General features: G+C 42.6%; 2 protein-coding genes and 1 pseudogene across 6 annotated transcripts in view; 2 read left to right on the forward strand and 1 right to left on the reverse strand.

Annotated features, from left to right (window-relative positions):
• Positions 1-7079, forward strand: part of Ninl (ninein like) — a 78451-nt gene extending 71372 nt beyond the window's left edge. For all 3 annotated transcript variants that reach the window (XM_027421554.2, XM_027421553.2, XM_035446118.1), the window contains 5 exons: positions 1483-1641; positions 2320-2433; positions 3346-3513; positions 4253-4366; positions 6221-7079. In XM_027421554.2, the coding sequence (XP_027277355.1) occupies positions 1483-1641; positions 2320-2433; positions 3346-3513; positions 4253-4366; positions 6221-6412 (747 nt within the window). In that variant the 3' untranslated portion in view covers positions 6413-7079. The remainder of the gene's footprint in view (positions 1-1482; positions 1642-2319; positions 2434-3345; positions 3514-4252; positions 4367-6220) is intronic.
• Positions 1929-27374, reverse strand: Gins1 (GINS complex subunit 1). Of its 3 annotated transcripts, none has more exons than XM_035446119.1 (8): positions 27144-27371; positions 24236-24300; positions 21287-21385; positions 19870-19960; positions 17156-17272; positions 15185-15259; positions 12220-12333; positions 1929-2733 (listed from the first exon to the last, which is right to left on the reverse strand). In XM_035446119.1, the coding sequence occupies exons 1-7, from the start codon at positions 27216-27218 to the stop codon at positions 12265-12267; spliced, it is 591 nt and encodes a 196-aa protein (XP_035302010.1). In that variant the 5' UTR covers positions 27219-27371; the 3' UTR covers positions 1929-2733; positions 12220-12264. The 3 variants fall into 3 exon arrangements, with proteins under 3 accessions (XP_035302010.1, XP_027277356.1, XP_035302011.1); XM_027421555.2 differs by lacking the exon at positions 1929-2733 and adding an exon at positions 8898-10378; XM_035446120.1 differs by lacking the exons at positions 1929-2733; positions 17156-17272 and adding an exon at positions 8898-10378 and having other exon boundaries at positions 27144-27374.
• On the forward strand, positions 8371-10737 carry LOC100768614 (annotated as a pseudogene).
• Positions 27375-27911: the final 537 nt, after the last annotated feature.

Genomic DNA, 27911 nt, shown 5'->3' on the forward strand with positions numbered 1-27911 from the left:
AGCTGGGCTTGTTTCTTGCCAACTTTCCTTAACTTATATTATCCCATCTACTTTTTGCCTCTGAGCTTTTCTTGTTCTTATATTTTGTAAATCTTACTTTTACTCCGTGGGTGGCTGATGGCCTTCTTCTCTTGCTCTCGTTTTCCTCATTTCTCCTTCTGTTTGTCCTCTCTGCCTGCCAGCCCCCCCCCCCCCCGCCTGTCCTTGCTCCTGCCTGGTGATTGGCCATTCAGCTCTTTATTAGGACCATCAGGTGTTTTAGACAGGCAACGAATCACACACCCGAAAATAATATTCCCCAACATGGAACTATACCAAGTGTGGCCTTTGGGGTTGTCTTTTGTCACACATCACCATTCCCTGGCGAGTTTGGGGGTTTCTCTGTGCAGCCACAGTTTCTCATTAATGCTGTATCTGTGTTTCTGAGTCATATCATGATGCTCTGCTCTTAAATGCTTCAGCAGGTGTCTCCCCATCAAGTGCATCTTTTACTAAATGCAATATTGTTGTAATGCTGAAAAGACTTAACTGTACTAGGCCAGGCCATACTCACATCGCTTCAGTGATCCAAAAATTGCCCTGTAACTTTCAGACCTCTTTTTTTTTTTTTTTTTTTTTTTTTTAAATAAGCCAGCCACATTGTCTTGTTTGCAGAGTGAAGGGGTTAGAGAATAAGCCTGGCACATCTCTGGTGATGTGCTTTGATCAGTACCATGAGAGATGTAGTGAGAAGACTGGAGAGCTGAGGTGACCAATAGCTAGCATTCCTGACGTGCATGTCTGTGGGCATGGTGCTTCTCTGGGGCCAGGTTCTGGAGAGTGTCCTAGGCAGAGGTACCAAAGGTCAGTATCAAATAGGATCAGCTGGATATTTCTCTCCATGGGTCCCATGGCGACTCATGGAAGCACAGGGTGGCTCTCTCATTCTGCACATGTCCAGTCACATGGCAGTCAAGGACCCCCTTGACTGGGGACAGATATGGAAGTGTGGCCTTCTGCAGTGACACATTAGCTCTGTTGACTCAGAATATTTGCTTTCTCCCATGACACTGGCTTTTGGAAGAGACTGTTATTTCACAGGCTGCCCTTAGTCTGTATCTGTTGGCTGCTTTCTCTGATCTCTGTGCTGTTTGGTCCTATGTTACCTGTTTGACTTGCAGACCTGAGAATAATAAAGACCAGAAGGCATCAGAAGGGTGGTGGCTGTAGTACATAATGGCCTCTGGTGGCCTGGGTTGTCTCTTGTCTTACAGAACTGGGCGGGGTTTCTAGTTCTCAGCTCTGCTGGCCACTAAGGCCAGATCACCCCCTGCTTTCTGTGAATGGTACAGCCTCTGCCCATTTGCCCAGCTTCAGAGTTGCCAGATAACCACAGGGAGAAAGGTCCCCCTAATTAAGAAACTCTGGAATGATCTGAATTGAGCCGCTGTTTAAAAGCAGTTTTTTTTTTTTTTAATATGTTTTAACTCTTTTTTTCTGTAGGCTCAAAGGTACAAGGAGGAATTGTCACAGCTTAACTGCAGGATCCTTCAGCTGGAAGGGGACACTTCTGCCCTCCACACTCAGAAGGAGGAAAATCGTGTTGCCATCCAGCTGTTGATGCAGAAGCTGGAGGAGGCAGGGTGCCGGGAGCAGCAGCAGGTCAGGGGCCAGGCAGTAACTGGGGAGTGGTTGGAAGGGTGGCCTACTGGGGTGGTGGGGGTCAAGGAGGTAGGTGGCAAGGCCTGGAGAAAGGGGTCAGGCTGAGCAGCTTTGGTAAAGTCACCAGGATGCAGAAGTGGGAACTGACTGCTACTGCAGGTGACAGGAGAGCAAATGGTGGGGTTCTCCAGCTTTCTTAGTAAGATAAACAGCAAGAGCCCGACAGTGCCCCTGTGTGTGGGCGGTAGCATTTTGCTTGTGAAGATTGTACCTAAAAGCATTATGGATTTAACAGGAACTGTTTTTATTGATGTCCTATTTATAATAGAAAAACAGGACCAGAATCAATTTGAACACCAGCAGATGAATGAGCAAATGATGGCACAGCCATTAAACACCAAGTTCTCAGATAGCAGGGTTTGGGAATGATCCAGGTTCCATAAGAAGGACAGCACTGCAGGACACTGTGTGCTTCCCGACATGAGCTCACAGTAGATATGCACTTGGATACAAGATCATAAAGAAATTAGGTGTGGACCTCAGGCTCTCAGGGTCACGGGAGATGAAAATTCTGCAGTTTGTTTTTTTCTTGTCTGTAACTTTCTGATTTCTGTGTCTGTGTGTCAGGTTCTGCTTATAATTATAAAAATAGTTTTGCTTGTTTGTTTTTATAAACAGGGTGTCCAAATCCAAAACCTTGAAGTTGAACTTGAGCGTGTAAATGAGGAATGCCAGGGCTTACGACTGTCACAGGCAGAGCTGACAGAAACCCTCAAAGAAAGTCAAGGCCAGGTGGGTAGGTGAGGTGGTTTGAAGCACTTGGTCCAGTCCTAGGCTATGGGAAGTATCAACATTAGGATGATGGTTGCCATGACTTATCCAGCCCAAAGATGTTACCGGGCCAGCCAGATGCTCTACAGCTGACCAGGAACTCATCAGGCTCAGAGGCATCCCCATTCTGTTGGTAACGTGGACAGATCAGCTTTGCCTCAAACAGGATCTTTGATGGAGCTAGGCTTCTCACTCCTGTCTCTGGGGTCTTGGAGGTAAACAGACTGTGGCAGCCAGTTCTTTTGAGATGTCAGGGACATTCTGTGTTTCAGATAAAGCATCCAGCATCAAACTCATTAAACTTATGTTTCAGTCTTACCTTTGTTTGATTGAAGGAGTTGGCCAAGTTATGCATAGTTTCATAGCAGAGGCTGCTCATAACCATAGTGAGCTCTGTGGCTCTGGTCCCCTGGGTTTAGGACCTTGTGCTGCAGTCTATTCCATTTCTGTCCCCAAAGTCCTCAATGCCTTGTATATTAATCACACTCTAGCACCTGAGCCGTAGCTAAGTAAGAACCATGAATCCCCTCCCCCATGTAAGGAAACCAGGCCGGGCTCACATGGTTTATACCTCACTCTGGTCACATGGAGTAGGCTGTGAATGGAACGGAACCTGATCCAGCATCAAGGACCAGAGCTGTTGTTCTGTGGGTTCCAGACACAATCTTTCCCTGCCACATTGCATGGAGACACCATGGCTAGTAGGAGCTTGGTTCTGAGGACCGCTGTACACACACAGGCAGGTCCCACAGCACAGTGAGTGGGCCCTTGTGCTCTCTCTGGAGTGACCTTAAAGAGAATATAATACTAACACTTTTCACTGTCTGGTAATGACTCTGCATTTATCAGTCGTGCCAAAACTTGTCCTTACAGCTGCACAGTGTCCAGCTGACACTGGAGAATGCACAGTGCCAGCATAATCGGATTGTCCAGTGCCTTCAGGAGCAGATGGGTCAGTTGGTTCCTGGAGCTCACGTAGCTGAGCTTCAGCACCTGCTCAGCCTTGAGGAGGAGGCCGGGAGACGACTAAATGCACAGCAGGTGAGTGGGGATGTGTAGGGGACAGTAAGCCACGCCTGTTAGAGGAAGGGATGTGCCACTTCAGGCCAGCTGCTTGGGAAAGGGCACTGAGGACAAGGAAGCTGGAACATCCAGGGCCATCTAATAGGTACTGAGGTGTAGATCAAGGTCATAGTTGAAGACCAGGAAGCCAGCCAACCCCATGGGTCCCTCCAGCCAGGGCCCACAGGTCCTCCCAAACTCAGTCTGTCTTCAGGCCTCACCATCATAGTCAGTCATCATTGGTGAAGACTGACACCATGATGGCAGCTCATTTGGTCCAGGTCATTTATGATTAAGATTCTGAGGACAGAGTATCTACCATGTCTCCCTGAACTAGAGGAAGAGGTGATTACTATAGCCTGTGGAGACATTGCCAATAACCTGCACAGATTTATCATGCTCAGATTTGTGCATTTAGTCATTTTTCACTTAAAAAAAACAAAAACAAACAAACAAAAAAACAACCCAAGGGGCTGGAAATATGGCTCAGAAGTTGAGAGTACTGGCTGTTCTTCCAGTGGGCCTGAGTTTAATTCCCAGCAACCACGTAGTAGCTCACAACCATTTGCAGTGAGATCTGGTGCCCTCTTCTGGCATGCAGACATACATGTAGGCAGAACACTGTATACATAATAAATAAATCTTAAAAACAAGACAAAAAACAAACAAACAAAAACCCTCAGGAGCACTGTTACACTGGTGTGTAACTTCTGTGCAGGAAGAATATAAGCAGCAACTGAAGGCCAAGGAGGACCAGGTGGAGGATGCTGAGGCTCGGTTACGCAATGTGGAGTGGCTGCTGCAGGAGAAGGTGGAGGAACTTCGAGAACAGGCGAGTAGAGTATAGCCTTTTGTCCTCCCTCCCCATGGCCCAGGAAGGTTCTGCTTCCAGAACCTGGAGATCCAGGAAGGGTTCATTGAGAACCACAGGCAGAAAGTGCATGATTTTTCTTTAGTAATTATTAATCCAGGGAGATGGACTTCTCAATACATGCCATCCTGTATTTGCAGATCATGCCAAAATTGTGGCTGCCATTCTCAGGAATCCTCTTCCTTTGCCTTGCTCTCCATTACATAATTCTAAGCCCCTCTACCTCTTTTGTCATGAATGTCACATGTTAGAAGCACATGGGCATATTTGTGTCTTTCTACAGTGTCAGAACTGATTAGATTAGTTATAAATTCACAAGCTGCTATGTCCATGTCCTTGGCTACAGTTTGACAAGTACTTCCGTTTTCTCATGGTTACTGCCCATTGGCAATCATAGGTTTTTTAATTCCAGTCTTAACTAATATTAACTGTTATACCACACATTGCCTTTCACAATCTACAAGCATGTAGGCCACTGGATGAAAGAACGGCTCAAAGTGTGCAGCGTCCAGGGGGAAGATGGAAATGATTCCGGTGTATGGAAGAGTGGGGACAGGGAGGCAGACGGAGTCCAGCACAGAGCTGGACACTGCATGCATGTCACGTGCAGGTAGATTCAGGTTCGGGTAGAGGCCAAGTGTCAGCCAGGAGTGGCTGAGTGTCACATGCAGGAAAAACTGTACTCCAACTGGAGCCTGAGAAAGAGGCAGAAGTCCTTCACTGTGGCAGTTTTCCTGAATGAGGCTTGTGCTGAGGGACCTCATGACTAGAAGCGTGCCTGCCACATGCTAGTCCCCTCCCTTTAGTCTCAGGCACCGGGTTACTGACGGGGTGGCTGATGAGCTCATGTGCCTGGTGTTTCTGATGTGATTTGAGATATATAAATAGGTGACACAGGTGACTTCTTTACATGAGCATACAGGACATAGCCATCCTTTTTTGGCATTTATATTCCAAACACAATAATTCCAGTCAAAGCTGTTACTTTATAACATGGAACCACCCAAAGCTAGGCACAGCCTGAAAGCTGCCACTCACTCAAGAGTAAGCTAGGGCAGGCCCAGTCTGTTCTCACTTCTACTCCAAGTCTATCCAACCATACCTCTCCCCAAGCACCTGCCAGCCACAGGGCCTTTGTATGTATCCTTTCCTCTGCTTGCAGTGCTCATGCCCAGCCTTGACTAGCTTTCTGGCTTTCTTCTATCTCTGTCCTAACGGAGGCCCTACTCTGTTCATCACAATGGCACACACTGCTCTGGTTCCTCTGCATGTTAGTTTCCGTCTGTCTCCATTGTTAATGTGCTCTGCCACAGCATTAGTGTTGCCATAGTGCGCGCAGTGATTATATCCATGGATTCTATGTGGCCTCATGGTGCCCAGTGCTCAGATCTATGTGTGTCTTGAACAAGGACACAGCAAGGGCCACTTCCTGGAACTATCTGTTTCCATCACTGAAGCCTATCTAGCCTCCCTGTACATAGTAACTGGCTCACACACCTGGCTACAAGGGCAGCTGTAGTGACTCAGTGTGTCCTGTGTGGCATCATCAAGGCAGAGCATATAGACATTGTACTGAATAGCAAGGCTTTTCATTTCCTGCAAAGATGGTCAGAAAATTGTCTTAATTTTTCTCCACATAGTTCTGCAGATTCTCACTTTCCTCCCTTATTATCAGGAAACAGAAATTGTCATTGTATCCAGTATGTGTCAGAACTCAAGAATGCCAAGGGTAGAGCTGGATCAGAGGGTGAGGGGCAGGCTAGCCTAGCAGCCTGCAGCAGTTCACAGGGAAGTGTGCCTCTCTCCCCTGTCTAGTTGGAGAAGAACACCAGATCTGATTTGCTGCTCAAGGAACTGTATGTGGAAAATGCCCACCTCATGAAAGCTGTTCAACTCACAGAAGAGAAGCAGCGAGGTGCTGAGAGGAAAAACTGTATCTTGGAAGAAAAAGTTCGAGCTCTCAACAAACTGATCAGTAAGATGGCACCAGCATCACTTTCTGTGTAGAAGCTGCTGTTTCCTAGAGTTCATGTGAAGGAATGTGTTTTCAGATACTGCTACTCTGATGCCAGAATTTCCTATGGCTCACTAGCCACTCCCTCGACATGTAATGACTGGTTCCTGTTCACCCTACAAGCATTTGATGAATATCAGTCTATTGTGTGCCAGGTGCTGGGGAAGTGGGTCTCGGGTAATGCCTTGGGTTAAGTCCCCAAGTTTGATATTATTAAGACTTAGGTTCTCTGCAAAGAGCAATGGAGAGAAAGTGGCAGAGTATTTTGAGTGTTGTGCTTTGGGCTGGAAGACTGTATTGCAGAATCAGGTTCTAGGTGGGCTCTGTCATCAGAGCTCTCCATGTGGGCGGTACACCCCCAGAAGAGGGCATCCCCCAGCAGCCCTCTGCTGCTCCTGGAGGTGGGAGGAAGGTAGTGGGCTCAGGGATAGCTGTGTTCATTGTTGCAAGTGCAATCTCATTACAAAAATGTTGTCACACTGGAAATTGTACATATTTTTTTTAAAAAAAGGTATAGTTTTATAACTGAGATATACCTAAATTATGACCATTTGGTTTACCAGAGTATTCTACTGTGATATGAAAAGATACTGTATTTTCAGCAACTTCTTTTCTATTAAAATTGATTTTAAAAATAAAATAAAATGGATTTAACTCTAAGGTTTTTAAGGTCTTAAATTATTTCACCTGTAAGTAAATAGTTTTCTAGGAGTCACTTGGGCTGGAGGGATGGCTCAGAGGTTAAGAGCACTGGCTGCTCTTCCAGGGGTCCTGAGTTCAATTCCCAGCAACCACATGGTGGTTCACAACCATCCGTTATAAGATCTGGTGCCCTCTTCTGGTGTGCAGATATACATGGAAGCAGAATGTTGTATACATAATAATAAATAAAATCTTAAAAAAAAAAAAAAAGAATCACTTGCCGGGCAGTGGTGGCACATATCTTTAATCCCAGCACTTAGCAGGCAGACAGGAGGATCTATGTGAGTTTGAGGCCAGCCTGGTCTACAGAGTGCCAGGACAGGCTCCAAAGCTACACAGAGAAATCCTATCTTAAAAAAAAAAAAAAAAAAAAAAATCACTATGGGGCTAGGAAGAAGATCCAGTAGACAAAGGGATGAGCAAGCATGAGGACAGAGTTTGGACTCATCCAATAAAAATATAAACGGGGCTGGAGAGATGGCTCAGTGGTTAAGAGTACTGCCTTCTTTTCCAGAGGACCTGGGTTCAATTCCCAGAACCCACATGGCAGCTTGCAACTGTCTGTAACTCCAGTTCTGGGGGATCTGAGACCTTCACACCAATGTACATTAATATATATAGGTATAGTAGTGATGCCTTTAATCCCGTGGTTCTAAACTTGTGGGTTGCAATCCCTTTGGATATCCTACATATCAGATATTTATATTATTCTTCATAACAGCAAAATTAGTTATGAGATAGCTATGAAACAATTTTATCATTGGGAGTCCCCACAACATGAGGAACTGTGTCACAGGGTTGCAGCATTAGAAGGTTGAGAACCACTGCTTTAGTCCCATCACCCAGGAAGCAGAGGAAGGAGAATCTCTGAGTTTGAGGCCAGCCTGATCTACAGAGTGAGTTCCAGGACAGCCAGAGCTACAATAGTAATACCCTGACTTGAAAAAAATGAAAAAGCAAGGATTCTCTACTCCAGTTAGCTCTTTACCCCAGAGGGAATACATGTAAAACGTAGAGTCTAGTTTTACTAACCAGTAAAATACTAAGTCTCCGTATACTTTGTGTTATATCAGTATAGGCATTGCCAAAACTCAGTGAGCACACCTTTAATCCAGCACTTGGGAGGCAGAGGCAGGTGGATCTCTATGAGTTTGAGGCCAGCATGGTCTAGAGTGCCTGGCTCGTGGGTGCACTTCTTTACTTTGTCCTTTTGCCTGGAACTGAAGTACAAGGTGAGAGGGCAGGAGATATGGGTCAGTTGGTAAAGGTCCTGCTACACAAGTCTGAAGACCTGAGTTCAGGTCTCCAGAACCCTTATACAAAGCTGGCAGTGTGGACCTTGTAATCCCATCACAGGAGAACTGGAGATAGAAGGTTCCCTGGAGCCCACTAGCTAGTCTAGCTCAATCAGTAAGCTCTAGGTTCAGTGATTCTAGCGCAATGATGGCACACACCTTTGATCCCAGCACCCAGGAGAGAGGCAGGAGAATTGTTCAGTTTGAGGCCAGCTTGATCTACAGAGAGTTCTAGGATAGCCAAGGCTACACAGAGAAACCCTATCTAAAAAAGGGGGGGAGGGATGAAGAGCAATTGAGGAAGATATCCAACACTCAATATCTGGCCTGTACATATATGTGCATTAGCAACCACATGTACTCACACAAAGCAGATTGGTTAAGGACCTGAAAACATGATCAGCTAACTGACATTTATAGAAAACTGACTCCACTCCCAAACTTAGCAGTAGTAAATAAACCTGTAATGATTACCATGATAGACCTTGTTTGGAGCTTTAATACAAGTTTCAAAAAATTACAAAGACTGAAGTAATATCAAATTTATTCTATCATCATGATAATCAAAAATTACTTGGAAGGAGACTGACAGGAAGGCTGGCTGGGCAGAGAGCAATATGGTGTAGATTCAGGGCACCAAGGGTAAAAACTCTGTTATTATTACAACATGCTCAGTTATCTAAGGGGATGTTCCAGTGCTGGAGAACACAGAGAAGAGGCCTCAGTCCATACTGAATGGGCAGGTGTATATCAGTGCTTAGGATCCAAGAACGGGAGTGGCTCATCAGGCCCAGGGACGTTGAGGTGATGTTGGAAAATACTATAATGGACAAGGCCACCTGATAAAGCCTCACTGAATCCACATGACTCACAATTTGCTGCTACACTATGGTCTCTACTGAAAAATGGAAATCTTTCGTCCTCACAAAGCCAATGCTGAGATGACCAAGTACCACAGCGATGACCACATTAAATTTTTGCATTCCATTTGCCCAGATAACATGTTTGAGAACAGCAAGCAGATGCAGAGATTCCGTGTTGGTGAGGACTGTCTAGTATTTGATGGCTTGAGTCTTGTCAGCTGTCTACTGGTGGTTCTGTGGCAAGAGCTGTGAAACTTAATAAACAGCAGGCAGACATGTGAACTGGGCTTAGGGTCTGTGTCATGCAAAGAAGTCTGGAGTATCCGGTTTGTTATGTCAATGATAGCGTCTTGGCCATCCTGGAACTGCTAAAGTATCACCAGAGGGTGCTGTATGTTGACATTGACACTCACTACAGTGATGGTGTGGAAAATGCCTTCTATACCACAGACCGAGTCATGACTGTGTCCTTTCATAAATATGGAGAGTACTTCCCAGGAACTGGGGACTTATGGGATATTGGGGTTGGCAAAGGCAAGTACTATGCTGTTAACTACCCTCTCTGAGATGGGATTGAAGATGGGTCCTATGAAGCCATTTTCAAGCCAGTCATGTCCAAAGTAATGGAGATGTTTCAACCTAGTGCTGTGGTCTTACAGTGTGGCTCCGATTCCCTATCTGGAGGCCGGTTAGGTTGCTTCAATCTGACCATCAAAGGGCATGCCAAGTGTTCAGAGTCTTTCAACAGTTTCAACTTGCCTATGCTAATGCTGGGAGGAGGTGGATCCATCCATTATGTTGCTCGGTGCTGAAATTATGAAACAGCTGTGGCCTTGAACACAGAGATCTCTAATGAGCCACCATACAATGACTATTTTGAATACTTTGGACTGGACTTGAAGCTTCACATCATCCCTTCCAATATGACCAACACTAGAAAATCAAGCAGAGGCCCTTTGAGAACTTGAGAATGCTGCCCCATGTGCCTGGCATCCAAATGCAGGCAATACCGAGGATGTCATCCCAGAGGAGAGTGGTGATGAGGACGAAGAAGACTTGACAAACGCATCTCCATCTGCTTTTCTGACAAACAAACTGCCTGTGAGAAAGAATTCTCCAATTCAGATGAGGAGGGAGAAGGTAGTCTCAAGAACTCTTCTAATTTCAAAAAAGCCAAAAGAGTCAAAACAGAGGATACAAAAGAAAAAGAACCAGAAAACAAAAAGAAGTCACAGAAGAAGAGAAGACCAAGGAAGAGAAGCCAGAAGCCAAAGGGGTCAAAGAACAGGCCAAGTTAGCCTGAGCAAGATCTGCAACTCTGGCCTCTCCCCAAGTTTCTCACTTCTCCCCCAATCACTCAGATTTTATATTTTCTATTCCTCTGTATTTATATAAAATATATTAAATATAATGTTCCCAGGGACTAGATAGGAACCAGGGACCAGAGACCACGGCAGTGGTGTTAGGAGAACTCTTCCCAAAGCCACTTTGTCCAACCTACTCAGGTCTTAGTTTTGAACCATGTAGGGTCTGAGTGTAAGAAAAACAACCAGAAGACAAAATCCTGAACTACCAAGTGCCTGCTTTAGAAGCTCTGTTAAGATGCCCTTATTAATGAGCTTTCTAGAAGGGGTGACGGGGTCTTCTGGAACCTCTTATTTTCAGGCTTCCCACTGGACTCCAACAAGCAGAAAAACTTCTATTGCTCTGTCTTGCCCTAACTCTGCAGATGGAGGTGTTAGCTTAGCTTCCTTTTTGAGATATTTTCATTTTGTGAGACTCTTTGTAATAAAACAGCACATTTCTATAAATAAATTTGGAAGGTGAATAAGATTAAAACACATTGTATGAAATTCTCAATTAATAAAAATGTTATTTAAAGCTGGGTGGTGGTGCACACCTTTAATCCTAGTACTCAGGAGGCAGAGACAGGCAGATCCCTGTGAGTTCGAGGTCAACCTGGTCTACAGAGCTAGTTCCAGGACAGCCAGGACTGTTACACAGAGAAACCCTGACTCGAAAATAAACAAACAAAAAATGTTAAAATTATTTTTAGTTCTAAAAATATATTCCCTATGTAAATCAAATTAGAAACCAAAACCAAGCTGATGTGGTGGCACACTCCTTTAACCCTAGCACACCAGAGGCAGAGACATGTGGATGTGAGTTCAAGGTCAGTCTGGTCTACATAGTGAGTTCCAGGACAGCCAGAGCTACATAGAACCTGTCTCAAATAGCCAACAACAACAAAAAGAATTCAAAACCAGAATGACAGCTGAAGCTGGGCGTGGCAGTTCAAGACTATGTTACTAGCACTTAGGAGGCTGAGGCAGAGCATCAACAGTGCCAAGGTCTCTTCTGGGCCCTAGTCTTTAAAAGTGCAAGGATGCTGCTGTCCTGCCTCCAGCCTCCCACAGCTCCGGAAAAAGGCTCAGGCTCACCTTTGGCCTACTGAAAGCTAAACTAGGTCAAAAATAACTCTTTCCTGGGTGCTTATTCTACTGCTTAGGAAAGTACAGATTTATTCCCCTACCCCTGGGTGTTTACATCTTCTACTAGATAAATATTTGCTACTTTTGAAAAAACTGTATCATGAAAACAGATCCAAACTGAAGACTATTTTTATTTATAAAAGTACAGCATTTACTGTGGGAATGGAATGACTAGAGATATAGCTTGTACAAAGGCTTAACAGTTGGCAGAGTATACTCCTAGCCAAGTACTCCTGGTCTAGTCTGCTCTTTGATTTTTGTTGTCTTGTCTTTGGGGGTGCAAGGGATGGAACCCAGGGTTTCTTAGATGCTAAGGAAGTGCTGTACCACTAAGCTACACCCCAAGCACCCTTCTTGGTTATCTTAGAGCATGTCTGTAAATTTAAAATCAAAGAAGGAGGGGGAGGTTCAGTAAGGAAGTTTACATGAGCTAGACTTAGCTTCACACCTGGCAAAGTTTGAAGAGCTCTGCTGTTGTCATCACGGGACACAGTCAGGACAGCACATGCTCTAGAACCCCTTGTCTGATTAACTGCTCACATTTCCACCGAGGCAAAAAGTGCTGCAAGCAAAAGGAAGCAGAAGGCAAAGAATGAGAGAAATGACTAGGAAAAAAATTTAATTATATTTTGTATCAGTGAAAAGCAAGTTATTGTATACTTATCAACCTCTACAACTAAGTAGATAAAAACTAATCTTAACTAACTTGCTATTATAACCAAGTAAAACTGATAATACTAGTAGATGAATACTACTTTTAAGTTCTTACTTCATAAAGTCACTGAATAATTCTTAAGATTTACTCATTTTTATTTTATGTGTATGAGCGTTTTGTCTAGATATCTATGTGTACCACATGTATGCCTGTTATCCATGGAGGCCAGAAGATGGCACTAGATCACCTTGGGCTACGGTCCTCCACAAAAGCAGCAAATGTGCTTAACCACCAAGTCATCTTTCCAGCTCCTTATTCACCAAGTTTTTAAAAATTATTAAGTGTTACACATACATACACACACACAAACACACACACACACACACACACACACACACACACACACACACACACACACTGAGTGACACACTTGCCAGTTGCTTTAACACCATATTTATAAGTATTAAAGAATACATGTTAAGCCAGGAGGTGGTGGAGCAGCACTCAGGAGGCAGAGGCAGGTGGATCTCTTTGAGTTCGAGGACAGCCTGGTCTACAGAGCCAGTTCCAGGACAGGCTCCAAAGCTACACAGAAATCCTATCTCAAAAAAAACAGAAATACATGTTATTTCCTCACTAATGTCATAACTGTGGCCAGATATTAACTAATTTAGTATACATGCAGGTGTGTGAGTACATGTGCAGACACAGGCATGCAGAGGCCATAGCATGCATGTGAAGGTCAGAAGACAACTCTCAGGAGTTGGCTTTCTCCTGCCACATTATGGAATCCAGGAACTGAACACAGGTCATTGGGCCTGTGTGCTAGCACTTCTACTTACTTTGCCATTTTCTGGCCCATGATCAGGTATTTTATTAGTTCTGTAAGATTCAGGCATTATGCTGGCTTGCCCCCTGTCACCTGGCAGATGCACTCAGGAAGTACCCCGGTCAGCCCAGTGTTCATCACTACATAATCTGCACGCAGGTGCAAAGGACCCTTTAAAAGAAAAACTCCACCCACTTCCACTCTTTCCTGATGTTCCTCTGAAGGGGCAGACAGGACTTTTCCTGTCTCTCTGTCTCCCTTCCTCTCTTCTTCTCCCTCTCTCTGTCCCCCATCTTTCTCTGCTTTCCCTCTCCCCTCCCTTCCCTTTCTAATAAAACTCCTCATTTAAGCTCTGTTGCCTGGCATGTTTGTCCCTTGCCTGCCATGGAGTCTGCCAAAGTTCCCCTCGCCCAAAATGATAAGTTCTTTAACATTAGAGAATAGGTTTTAAATACGATAACGCAAGTTGTTGAGGCTGTTCACATGTCCACACAGGAGCAGATGAACAGGCTCAGGCCTCACTGCCTCGGTACTCAGTGGGCAGGTCAGCCACAGAGCAAGAAAACCTCAACAAATTGAAAGCACTTCCTCTCATCTTGTTCTGAGGACAGCTTTGCTCTTGGCAACTGCAGGTTCCCAGGATACCTTCAGAACACAGATTCTTTTTTTTTTTTTTTTTTAAGCACCTTAGTTAAATCATCTGGTTTTGATGCAATATGTTTAAAGAGACACATGGGAGAGAACAATTGATTTAACAAAGATTTTAGGGTATCTTTGAAATCGATTCTAAAAACAAAGCTAGTTTTGAGAAATGACAGCTGCACACTAATAAAATAGATCAGTCACCCTCTCAGGCCAGAGCACCAGATGGCCAGAAGAATTGTGTTCCAGGATGTAAACAGTCCACATCATGATTTAGGGACAAGCCCCTAACTGGTCAACACCCATATGGCAGGGCAGGCAAAGAAGTGGCCCTTATGAAGCTCTTTCCCTCCTTTACTGTGATTTCAGAAAACGGGGAGAGGATAAAAATGAACTGTGTTAATATGAAGTTACAGCTCTTTACAATGACAATCTTATCCTGTTAAGTTGCTCTGCTTACATATTAAGTACTTAAAAGTTCTTGAGCAGTGGTGGCACACACCTTTAATGCCAACACTTGGGAGGCAGAGATGGTAGATCTCTATAAATTAAATGCCAGCCTGGTCTACAGACAGTTCCAGGCCAAGCCAGAGCTGCAGAGAGAGACCCTATCTTGAAAACAAAGCAAGGAAGAATTTTCATAAAATCAGGGACAAGGTCAATTCAACATTCTTTTGCTTGTTACTTTAGTACTATAGATATGAACCTATAGCTTCATGCACGCTAGACAAGTGCCACCATTGAGGCACAACTCCAATCCTGTTTTTATTTTTCATTTTGAGACATTATCTCACTAAATTGCCAGGTATGGATTAGAATTTCCTTTGTAGCCCAGGTTGGTTTGGAACCTGTTATGTAGACCAACCTGGTCTGGAACTCACAGAGATCTGCCTGCCTCTGCCTCCCAAAGTGCTGGGATTAAAGACAAGGCCTTCAACTTTTGATCCTCCTGCTTAGGTGGGATTACCTCCTGAGTAGATGGGATTACCAACCCTTAAAGTCAACATTTTAGTAGTCCCGAAACAATCTGTAAACTACTCAGAACAAGGCCCATTATAATAATTACTCAGGAAAATGTTTAGTATTGAGTATAAGCAGCAACCTAGTAAATTAATTAACTTTTTCTTGCCATATGAAATGTTTGGTTCAGGTCTTATTATTTAGAAAAAGTCCAGAAAGGTCTGAGATAGAGGAACATCACCAGGAGATACTCATTTTGCTACTGAATTGAGCATTACCTCACACACATTCTTAACAAGGTTTAAAGTATGTGACAATAGAAAATACCTGACTATTTTTTTTGAGCAGAACTGAAGTGCCATCATCAACTTCAAATTCTCCATAGTCTTTTAAACATCGTACCTGAAAGAACAAATTGAGACTTTGTTTTTTCTTTGAGACAGGTTCTTTAGCTGTGTTGTCTAGTTGAGTCTCTAACCCTTAGGCTCAAGTGATCCTACTGAGTCAGCCTCCTGATTAGCTGAGAGTATAGGTATGCCCCAGCATACCTTGTTTATGTTGTTATAGGTGGTAAGTAATAAAAAAGAAAACAGGTGTTGCACAAATATCTATTGAATATCTAGATCCACTCCAGCCTCATTTCTGTAGTATTAGTATGAGATTAGGATACAAGTCTACTTTTGGAAGAGAGTCTTCCAACCTTCTTTAATATGCAGATTCATTCCAGGGAATTCTTAGCAGCAGAAAATGAAAGCACAACTTTCATTTGTTGTCTCGATATGAAGCAAAAATGAAATTGTGCTGAATTATCTTTTAATTTGTCAAAAATTCTTAATCATCTCAGCTTGTTCTTCATCTTAACCTTATTCTTTAGGCACCTAGGTCATCAAAACTGAGAGGTCTTGGTTGGAAGGTAAGAGAAGTGAGGCAGTCTTTGACAGCAACACCTGCAAAGAACTAATTGGGCTGTTAGATGGCTCAGAGGGTAATAGGACTTGCTATATAAGCCTGGTGATTCCTGATCGCACAGGGTAAAGAGAGAACCAACTCCCCAAAATTGTTCTTATATATACCAAAGGACACACAACTGCACTCAAATACACATTACGTTCAAAAAAGTTTTTAAAGGGACAACACTGAGTGCTATCCAGGAAAACAGGGAGACATTTCCACCTCATGACAACTGGGAAAGAGTTCACTCTCCTGAGGGTTAGGACTGCCACTAACTTCCAGTAAGCCAACTCCAGCAGCTAAACCAGATATTTATACCATGTCCTAGAATTAATCTGAAATTTGACAATGACTCTCAGAGCATTTTAATCTTCACTGCTATATTTACTTCTTTGAAAAGACCGGTTTTGGGGAAGAGGTGCCATGGCCACATGTGTTCCCCTCAATCACTTCAGGATTACTTTTCCCCATCTTAAGACAGGGTGTACTGTAGCCCAGGCTGGTTCTAAACTCTGGACCGTTCTGCCTCAGCCTCCCAACTACTAGGACTACAGATACGAACTACCACACCTGGCTTAAATTACCTACCTCTATACACTAATATTCTTAAAACAACAAACAAAAAAAAAAATAAAGTCAAGCATGGTAGCTCATGCCTGCAATCCCAGCACTTGGGAGGTGGAAGCAAGAGGATCATGAGCTAAGTAAGGGTTATCATTGACTATATGGCATGTTCCTGGCAAACCTGAGCTGCATGAGACCCCAACTGAAAAAAAAACAAAAAAAAAAAAAAACAAAAAAAAACCCACCATATACACACACACACAAGTTACCACTTGTCTCATACATATGTTAATTTTTCCCATTTTATTTCATGTGTATGGGTATTCTACCTGCATGTATGCCTGTATACCACATGTAAAGTATCCAAGTGAGGCAGAAGGCATTGGGTCACCTAGGCCTGGAGTTACAGATGGTTGTGAGCTGCCATGTAAGTGCTGGGATTGAACCTGAATCCTCTGGAAGAGCAGCCAGTGCTCTTTACCACTGAGTCATCTCTCCAGCCCCTCATGGATATTTTTCTAAGTTTTCATGTAGAAACTAGAATCTGACAAAACTACACATTATGTTTTATGTCTTACCTTTCAATCTACACGTTTCTCTCCCTCTTTAGAAACTATTTGTAGTACTAAACCCAAAACTATTAAAATGGGTATACTGATGAAATTTTAGGTGTCCATCCTAAAGACAGTGGAAACTTTCTCTCTTTTAGTTTCCTTCTTTCTTTAGTAAACCCTCATCTTTGATAAAGGGTAGTGCAATGTCTGCATTAAAGTAAGTACATACTTCAATATATAGGCTTTTGGGAGGTTTCATATCCTGTGTGATGTCCAAACCTTCATCTCCTCCCAGTGACCTCATGTAAGTAGCAAGAGATTTTTTATAATGGTTGAACCACTCCATCTGTGAACATAAAAATGGTCGTTTGACAAAGGTTTAAGAAAATTTGTACAAACTATATACTACCATCTCAAAATAACACATCTTGGAGTTGGATCTTCCCACATCAATTAACTTAATTATGAAAATTCCCCAAAGACATTCCCACTGGCCCAATGATCTCTTCCTAGGGATTTTAGGTTGTGTCAAACTGACAAAGCTATCATAACTACTGAAGTGAAGACAGCTCTGGCAAATATCAGACACTCAGCCAGTATGGTCTGAGCAACAGCATATAAAAACCATAGGGAGGACCTCCTATAGTAGTTCAGTACTTATCCCTAGCATAGGTGTGGACTTTGGGAGCCCATTCCACATAGAAGAATACTCCCTGAGCCAAGACACATGGGGGTGGGCCTAGGCCCTATCCCAAAGGATATGATGACACCCTATGGAAGGCCTCACCATCGGGGGAGTAGAAAGGATATATGATAGGTAGGGTTTTAGTTGGGGTGAGGGGTGGTAGGGGATGACGGGAGGGAGAAGGGAACTGGGATTGTTGGGTAAAACAATCTTGTTTCTAATTCAAATAAAAAAAAATCTGAGAAAAAAAACAAAACAAAAAAAACCATAGGGAAGACAGGGGTCTACAAGCTCCACTGACCCTGCCCACTGTGCATGGACTCTGTCTGTCTGTCAGTCTGTCTGTCTATCATATCTGTCTGTCTTTCTATCTATCTATTTATCTATCTATCTATCTATCTTCTCCTTATACTTGTCTCTATCTATCTATCTATCTATCTATCTATCTATCTATCTTTCTCCTTACACTTGTCTAATTTGTTTTTGAACTTTCTTATGATTGAGCTATCATTCGTCTATATTTTCTAATTTCTTGTTCTTTTTCCTGATTTAACATTTTTTTTCTCACTTAGCTTCTTTCCCCTTTCTTGTATTTGATTTTGCTTCTCTATTTTCCCTGCCTCCTTCTTTTATCTCATTCATTTACTATTTCCACACTCACTCTAAAAATTAACTTTGTCCCACATTCTACAGTACTTTTGCCAGTTTTACTTTTGTGGTTACTGATGATCCATTAGTAGGCTGTACTTGATTTGAAGTGTATTTCTATATCTTCCATTGCTTCTTGGTTTGTTGCTATTACAGAAATTTGCTTTCTCTCTATGGAGGGTACTGGATATTAAACCTTCAAGAAGATCCCCAAATAAAACAGGGAGAGAGATCCTGACCATCAGATATACACATCACAAGACAGACACCCCACAAAACATAAGAAAGTGTGGCAAACTGGCTCTTCTAGAAGGCTGTATGTAATTCACTACCAAAATCAGTGACAGTGAAATTGCTATAAGGCTAGATGATGATTTCAAAAGTTTACTAGTAAAAACTGATTAATGTTTTATTTTATTTTATTTATTATATATACAACATTTTGCTTCCATGTATATCTGCACACCAGAAGAGGGCACCAGATCTCATAACGGATGGTTTCGAGCCACCATGTGGTTGCTGGGAATTGAACTCAGGACCTCTGGAAGAGCAGCCGGTGCTCTTAACCTCTGAGCTATCTCTCCAGCCCATGATCAATGTTTTTAAGGCAATACAAACAAATGGTTTAATTAAGTCAGCAATACAGAAGGTAAGGTAGTAAAATGGATGAATTAGGAATAATAAGTCAGCAACCTTCGGGTGGGGGGTGAAAGAGTGGTGGGTGGTGGTGGCTCACACCTTTAATCCCAGGGCTAGGGAGGCAGAGGCAGGCCTCTGTGAGTTCTAGGCCAGCCTGGTCTATAAACAAGTTCCAAGACAGCCAGGGCTACACAAAGAAACCACTTCTCAAGAGGAAAAAAAAAGTCAGCAACCTAGAAGAAAATGTCAGTAAAGAAACTGAAATTGTGGGGGAAAAACAAAATAAAAAACAAAACCCATGGAGCAGAAGAGGAAATATTACATGAATTTGTAATTTTGATTAGAATGTACATATATGCACATATTATATAGAAAAACACCCAAGTAATAATACCAGTTTTTAATTCCAAAGATGAATCAGCAATAAATAGCATATTGGGCAGGGTGTTGGTGGTGTATACCTTTAATCCCCACACTCAGGAGGTAGAGGCAGGTGGATCTTTGTGAGTTCCAGGCCAGCCTGGTCTACAAAGTGAGTTCCTGGACAGGTAGGGCTGTTACACAGAGAAACACTGTTTCAAAAAACAAAAACAAATAAACAAAGAACTAATGGGACTCTATTTTGTTAAGTACTTAGTTTTCCATGCAGTACTTAGAATTACTCCCCACCACATACTTCCTATCACAATATATAAGAAATTACTTTAAGGCCAAGTGGTGGTGGCTCAAACCTTTCATCCAGCACTCGGGAGGCAGAGGCAGGAGGATCTCTGTGAGTTCGAGACCAGCCTGGTCTACAAGAGCTAGAGCTAGTTCCAGGACAGCCTCCAAAGCCACAGAGAAACCCAGTCTCCAAAAAAAAAAGGAATTACTTTAAGTGAGAAATTGCTGAATACTAAAAACAAAAAGAGAAATACAGATAACTATTAGAGAACATAGCATTTTTATACATTTGAATAGTGCTAACTTACTTCTTCAGCAGACATGTGGAATCTCAAAGCATTTGGCAAGACACTGCCATATTCCCACCTGAGTGCTCTAATCCGAAGTAACCGGTCATACCTAGGACATGAAGGAATTAGATGGTATAAGAACAAAAGGAGTCACAGGGCCAGTGATGGCGCACACCTTTCATCCCAGCACTCAGGAGGCAGAGGCAGGCGGATCTCTGTCAGTTTGAGACCAGCCTGATCTACAAGACCTAGCTCCAGGACAGCCTACACAGCCACAGAGAAACCCTGTCTCGAAAAACAAACAAACAAAATAATAAAAGGAGTCAAAAATCTTTCCAATGAGAAGACTCAAGACTCACAAAAACCTAAATGGAACATGTGGACTTTGTTTGGCCTCTGATAGAAATACACCAACAAGAAAAGATTCTCGGGACAATGGGAAAAAAATTGTGCGTAAGAACTGTTTAGGTAGCTGGTGTGGTGGCAAATACCTTTAATCCCAGAACTTTGGAGGTAAGGCAGTCAGATCTCTGTAAATTCAAGGCCAGCCAGGACTACACGATGGCCTGTTTCAACCTGAGAGATGCCACTAGGCATTGTTTAACTCTCCAATTGTGACAATATGCAGTGGCTACAAAAGCCAAGAGATCCTCGCTGTTTAGAGAAGAAAAGTATTAAGAATGCAGTGGTGAGGGGCTGGAGAAATGGCTCAGCAGTTAGGAGCACTGGCTGCTCTTCCAGAGGTCCCAAGTTCAATTCCCAGCAACCAGATGGTGGCTAACCAACATCTATAATGAGATCTGGTGCCCTATTCTGGCCTGTAGACATATATGCAGATATAACAATGTACATAATAAATAAATTAAAAAAAAAGAAAAGAATTCAGGGGTGAGCTGCCATCATAATCCAAACTAGTACAGCATAAAAACAAAACACAATGAAGTATGTGGCTAAGTTCCACAGAGCAAGTTATATTATCTCTCTCTTTTCATGAATACACTAGTGTTTCATAATTGAAAAAAAATTTTTAAAGGAAGCCAGAGCTGGGCAGTGGTGGAACAAACCTTTAATCCCAGCACTCCAGGGGATTTCTGTAAGTTTAAGTTCAGCTTGGTCTACAGAGCCAGTTACAGGACAGTCAGGGCTATATAGGGAAACCCTGTCTGGAAAAAAAGAAAAAAGAAAAAAAGGGAAGCCAGGTGTGATTGCACATGACATTAATCCTAACATTCAGAAGGAAAAGCATAAAGATCTCTGCAAGTTCAAAGTCAGCCTGTCTACATGGGTAAGACCCTGCCTCAAAAAACAAAACAAAAAAACATAAAAAGGAATGACCAAAGATTTCTTTTTTTTCTTACTACCCACTGAGAAACCAAACTATATAAAAAACCCTCCTAGGTTCCCTGACACTCCAAGCAAAACCCAAGATACTTACAGGTATGCTACAGTGCAGCGTCGATTTCTTAACAAAGAACAATGTCGAAATTTGATTGTTGGTATCAAATCACCTCGTCCAGCTGACTTTGCTTCATTCCTGGTAAGGACATATAAGAAGTAAGAAACATATATATTCCAGTGTAGGTTAAGAATTTCAAAGCCAGAATGACTGACTTACAAGCTTGTTGTCCCTTTAAAGTTAGTAGCAGTCAACCTGAGCAGAGTGGCTACCTCCATTAGTATATTAAAAGATAAAAAACCAGAACTGGGTACAGTGGTGCACACCTTTGATCAAAGTACTTAGGAGGCAGAGTCAGAAAAATCTCTTGAGTTCAAGGCCATCCTAGTCTCCATAACATAGTGAGGCCCTGTATTTCTCACCGAGTATCTAGGTTGTTTTGTTTTTGTGGTGCTGGAGACAAAACCCAGGACCCCATACACGCTAGACAAGAGCCCTAGCACTAAGCTATGTCCTTGACCACTTACAGCCTTTCTATATACTTCTGCCATTCAATGCAGGTCAGGTCAAGTCTCCACATTCCTTACAACTGCTTACAATATAAGGATATAATTCCTGGATTATAAGGAACCAATATAATACATTTGAACTAGCAGGGCATGGTGGCACCATGTCTATAATTCCAGAATTTGGGAGGCAAGGCAGAACAGAAGGCATTAGATAAGACCAAACTACAAAATGAGATCTTTTTTCAAGAGATGATATAAATTTACTATCAGAATAATGTAGAAAGTAGATGTAAAACTTTTCACATTTACACACGATTAGTTGAAGGATTTGCTTCTATTCACAAGTTATTTTTAAATTTTTGTTGCATTTATTTATATTCACATGCAGTTCCTATAGAGAACAGATCAGAGGGCAACTTTAGGAAGTTCAACCTCTGCTTTCACTGGGTCCTGGGGGTCAAACTAAAATCAACAAATAGCAGCAAGTACCTCTACCCAGAGTCATCTCACCAGCCCTATTTTTTTATTTTTCAAAATCTTTTTATTTAGGCTGGGTGATGATGGCACACTCCTTTAATTCCAGTATTCAAGAGGCAGAGGCAGGTGAATCTCTGAGTTTGAGGCCAGCCTGGTCTACAGGGTGAGTTCCAGGACAGCCAAGAGTACACAGAGAATTACTGTCTTGAAAAATTAAAAACAAAACAAAACCCTTTTTATATGAATAGATATTTGCACCACATACATGGAGTTCCCATGGAGGCCAGAAGAGGGTGTCAGATCCCCAGAACTGGAGTTACAGATCATTGTGAGTTGCCACTTGGGAACCCAGGTGCTCTCAAGAGCAGCTGGTTAACCACAGCCATCTCTCCAGCTCCTCACAGATAATTTTATCGAGAAACTAATAATAATTTTTCACCTCCCCAGAAAAAATTTAACAGAGTAAGGGATAAATTTCTGGATCACTAATTTGCAGGATGCAAATATGGGAATAATAGAAAATTCAGTTCCTTACTGGACCAAGACCTAATAGGCAAAGTCTACAATATATCTTTATTCTGTTTATTAAAGTGACCTGAATGACCACTGTGTCCCCCCTCCTCTCTGCTTGTTAAATACATACAGCAGCCAGGATGCTAAAGACACACCTATCCCACACAATGATCTCATCTGATGCCACTCTCTTTTCCTTGCTAAGTTGCAGCCACACAGGTCTTTAAGTGAAGTTTTCTGGCTACCCATCTCTTTAAGATCCTTGACATATGCTGTAGTCACTGCCTGAATGCTTACTGCTCATCATGACTGTTTTAGTGAGTAAAACCTTCTCCTTGAAGCCTTAGCTGAAATGTCTTTTCCTTAGAAAACACTCCCAATTCCTCAGTTTCAGTTATACTTCACACTGGCTCCTAGCATTATTCTCCCGTGTGGCCTTCCTTTAGAGCACGATATGTTTGTACTTAGTGTCTGAACAGAAATCTAGGCTATGCTATTTATCACAGAAATATTTATCAGTGCAATTTATTCAGTGCATGTCTGTTGAATGGATTAATGAACAAGCTTGCAGAATTAAGTTCAAGACTTGACACTGGACTCACATTTACCACAGCCCTGCTGAGGTTCAGTTCCTCATTCTATTGGTAAAAATATTTGTTATCTACATGCATTGTGTTCCTATCACTTTGTATGCCCCACAGACCTAATCATCTTTCTACATCCAAGTAACTCATAAACCTCTCTAGTTAAGGTTCTGACTAACACTGGGCATCCCAGCACTTGGGAGGCAGAGCCCACCCTGGTCTACTGATCAAATTCCAGGACAGGTGAGGATACATAGAGAAACCCTGTCTCAATAAAAAAAAAAAAAAAAAAGGGGGGGGGGTCCTGACTACCTCAGCTTTGATCCAGCTCTCAGCACTCTTTTTTAATCTTACCATGTGATGGCAGCCTCTGAGGTCTGTTCACACAGACCAGATTCTTCACTGTATGAGACGCCATGCCTAACTTTAAATATCCAATACATCTATAGCCCTCTCTTGACCTGCTAGTTCTCAATAAACTCTACTCATGCTGTCAGAAATCACTGCTGTTCCTGCCCGGTGAACTCTTCTCCTTCAAACACAATAAGGCATCTGTTAATGAAAACAAAGAGTGGGAACTAAGGATTGACTTGCATCATGGGCTTTATCTGCTCCTATCTCATCTTGTTAAGTCTACCTTAATTCTTTCAACTTAGAAGTCATACATCATGAAGATGTAAATTAAGCATCTAGCATATGTGAAGCATTGCCCAACCACAGATCACCAGAAATCCCTTTAAGTTCAAGTCCTGTGCTCACTTGTACAACCAGGGTAAGTTCAGGTTCAGAAAATTACAAAAAAAAAAAAAAAAAAAAAAAAAAAATTGCATCCCCAAAGAGATAAAGGGTTCTGATTTTAACATCTCATTTCTTATTTTTAAAAAATTGAAATTATCACAACTTACACATCAGACTGATTTTGTTCATACAAAGCTTTCATCTCCTCCAGAACTTGTCTGAGTCCATCCTCCTGAAATGTATAAATGCATTAATTGATTTCCTGATTAACTTCAACCTGTACTATATGCGTCTTTCATTTATATACCTTAACAAAAAAATAGGCTTCACAATATTTCCATGGCTACAGATATTGGTAAGGAACATAAAATGAAATAGCATGTGGAAATCAGTTCCACACTTAAAAAGAATGGGCGTAGTTCTTGAACCCAGGATGCCAAGCAGAAGGATTGAGACTTCAAGGTCCTCATACATTACACAGATACCCTATCTTAAACAACAAAGGACTGTAGATGAAACGCATTGGTAGAGCACTTCCCTAGCTTGCATAAGATCTTGAACTCTATCCCCAGCACCAAAAAAAAAAAAAATTAAACTGAACTACCATATATATGACCCAGCACTTCCACTCATAGTTTTATACCCAATCTCATTCCTAGACATGTTTTCTTTTTTTGCTTTCTTATTTTTTTCATTTCACTCATTCATTTTTTTCTTTCTACTATTAAATCTCCAACCCTTACACAAAAACTTAACAATTTTGTTGTGTTTATTTTTTTATTTTTATTTTTAGGCTTTCATAATTGGTTCTCTCTTTTTTAAAACCTTTTTTTTTCAAGATTTATTTATTTATTATGCATACAGTGTTCTGCCTGCATGTATCCCAGCAGTCCAGAAGAGGGCACCAGATCTCATTACAGATGGCTGTGAGCCACCATGTGGTTGCTTGGAGTTGAACTCAGGAACTCTGAAAGAACAGCCAGTGCTCTTATCCTCTGAGCCATCTCTCCAGCCCCCATAATTGGTTCTCTTAAGACAGGGTCTTGCTAGTACTGTGTGACTCAGGCTAACCTCACATTAAACCTTCTGCCTCAGCATCCCAAGTCCTATAATTACAGGCATACACTGGGCTTTATGCAAATGTTCTTGGCAGCATTATTCAAGATACTCAAAAAGCAAATAAAATACAAGGACCAACAACTGATTGAGATATGAACCAAATGTGGTGTATCATCCAGTAGGGTATCATTTAGCAATAAGAAGGAATGAGTATTGATATACCCTCCAACATAGATGGGTCCTGACAATTCCATGTTAAACCAGAGACAGCAGACACAAAAGGACTGTAGTTTGAGTCTATTTATCTGGAATACCTTGGAAAATTCATAGACAGAAAAGCACTTTAGCCAGGCAGAGTAGCCATATGCCTAAATCAATCCCAACAACTGGGAGAAGCATGTCAAGTTGAGGCCAGCCTGCACTACACAATGAAACCCTGTCTTAAAAAAACCAAAATGAGGCTGAGCATTGGCGACTCATGCCTTTAGTCCCAGCACTCGGGAGGCAGAGGCAGATGGATCTCCATGAGTTCCAGGCCAGCCTAATTTACAGAGCAAGTTTCAGCCAAGGCTACACAGAAAAACCCTGTCTCAAAAAAACAGTAAATAAATCTTTAAAATAAAAAAGAACAGGGGCTGGAGAGATGGCTCAGCGGTTCAGAGCACCGACTACTCTTCTAGAGGTCCTGAGTTCAATTCCCAGCACCTATATGGTGGCTCGAAACCATCTGTAATGAGATCTGATGCCCTCTTCTGCCATAAAGTCATACATACAGATAATGTACTCATATACATAAAATAAATAAATAAATAAATCTAAAAAAAAAAAAAAGAACAATAAAACTACTGAACTGCAGGGTGGTGGTGGCGGAACCCTTTGATCCCAGCACTCCGGAGGTAGAGGTAGGCCGATCTCTGTGAGTTCGAGGCCAGCCTGGTCTACAGAGTGAGTTCCAGGACAGCCAGAGCTGTTATACAGAGAAACCCTGTCTTGAAATATCAAAAAAAAAAAAAAAAAAAAAGTCTCAGATTATACTGAGCAAGAGGCCAGATATAGATACAAAGAGTACATACTCCATGATTCCATATGGCCCTTACCAAGGCATCAGGCCCTTTATCAAGTGTAAGCTCTTAGCAGACTGAACCCAGATACATGATAGAAAAAAAGTCAATAATCTACAAGCAAAGAAGGCAAATCAGTGGTTTCTAAAGGCGGAGGCTGGGACCTAGCTTCACACAGAGGCCCAGAACTACTCCAGTTACATCAAGATACTATTGGTTCATCAAGAGCCTGCCTATAGGGGCTTGGTGGTTAAGAGCACTGGCTGCTCTTCCACAGGACCGGGTTCCCAACACCCACATGACAGCTCGCAATTGTCTGTAACTCCAGTTCCTGTGGACCTGACACCTTCACACCAACGCACATAAAATGAAATTAATTTGAAAAAAAAAAAAAAGAGGCTAGTTATAAAGATCTATGCGGACCTGGAGCGATGACTCAGCGGATAACAGTACTTGCTGCCCCTGAGTAGGACCTGAGTTCCCAGCACCGACATCCTGCAGCTCACAAACGCCTATAACCCCAGTTCCAGAAGATCCCAAACCCTCTTCTGGTTTTCATGGGGCACCTGCCACACACACACATAATTCTTTTTAATAGAGCCAGCCTGAACAACATGAGTATTGATTGTCTCAAAAAAAAAAAAAACAAAATCAAGAAACAAAAATGAGGAAATTCACCAAGTCAATGGATAACATAAATATAAGTGTTTTCCCTACAATTCTTTTTTTGGCCCAGTTTCAAGCTTTTTGTTTCCTATGTCGGAACCTAGCAAGGCTTTAAAGAGAACCCAGCAAATGGCACGTGAGAAGAATGTTCCCCATGCTACAGCTGCCTAGCCCAGGGAAGGTCCACATAGGCCCCGCCCCCGAGCCAGAGGCCCCCCCCCCGAGCAGAGGCCTTGCCCTCGACACGCCCCGTCCCCTCCCTCCCCGCCCGCCCGCCGCCTCTCCTCACGTTGAAGGCCGGCAGCTGCCCTTCCGGTGCGCGTTGCAACTCGCGGACAAGCTCCGTAGCTTTCTCGCAGAACATGACGGACGCTCCCGAGTCCCGCGGTCCCGTCAACTACCAAGTCACGCCAAACGGTCGCTTAGCTCTCGCCCGCGGCACTTCTATTGTTCAGAGCCCCACAGCGATCAGCCTCTCCTCCTTGCTTTGGCGCCAAACAGGCCCAACCAATAGAAGTGCGCTGTCGGGTAGGGGGGTGGGGGTGCTAAGGCGGCCGAGAAGGGACATTTGGCCTCATTGCGCAACCGCAATGAGAGGCAGGGAAATGAGTGTTAAGACGATTTCTTCCCTGGTGAAGTCTGAGACTCTTAAGCTGAACCAAAGAGCTACTTTCGATTGTGCAGTAAAGTGCACATTCTTCCCTTTTTATTTTTTCCATTTGAATTAATTATCTTTATCTTTTAGATTCCAACGGGCACCTTTAGGTTAAGAGGAAAAGTCGAGAAACTAGTTATGGCACATGTTTTGTTTCAGTTTTTCAGTGCCGGTTATTTGTCATTAAGGAGAAACCGTCTTTTATTGGGTACATTCTGTATGGTAGGGACTATGCTGCATATTTCAGTTAATTCTCTCAATTCTCCCTAAAGGGTTATTAGTATGCAGAACTGATAAGGAAGCCAGAACAGTTAGTATAATGAAGGTCACACAGCTCATAAGATAATTAAAACCTGTTTTCTATGCTTTGCACTATCATCTCTGACACTCTTTGATTTTAAA

This window comes from Cricetulus griseus, chromosome 6, assembly GCF_003668045.3.
Source record: "Cricetulus griseus strain 17A/GY chromosome 6, alternate assembly CriGri-PICRH-1.0, whole genome shotgun sequence".
NCBI classification, from domain to species: domain Eukaryota; kingdom Metazoa; phylum Chordata; class Mammalia; order Rodentia; family Cricetidae; genus Cricetulus; species Cricetulus griseus.

Bases quoted from the DNA above. Each gene is read 5' to 3' on its own strand.
- Gins1 (XM_035446119.1), bottom strand. From the start codon at position 27,218: ATGTTCTGCGAGAAAGCTACGGAGCTTGTCCGCGAGTTGCAACGCGCA. The intron at 15,260-17,155 runs GTATGTACTTAC...TTGTTCTTTCAG, and splicing joins CCAAAAGCCTATATATTGAA to GTACGATGTTTAAAAGACTA. The intron at 12,334-15,184 runs GTATTTTCTATT...TTTTGCTTGCAG, and splicing joins TGCTCAAAAAAAATAGTCAG to CACTTTTTGCCTCGGTGGAA.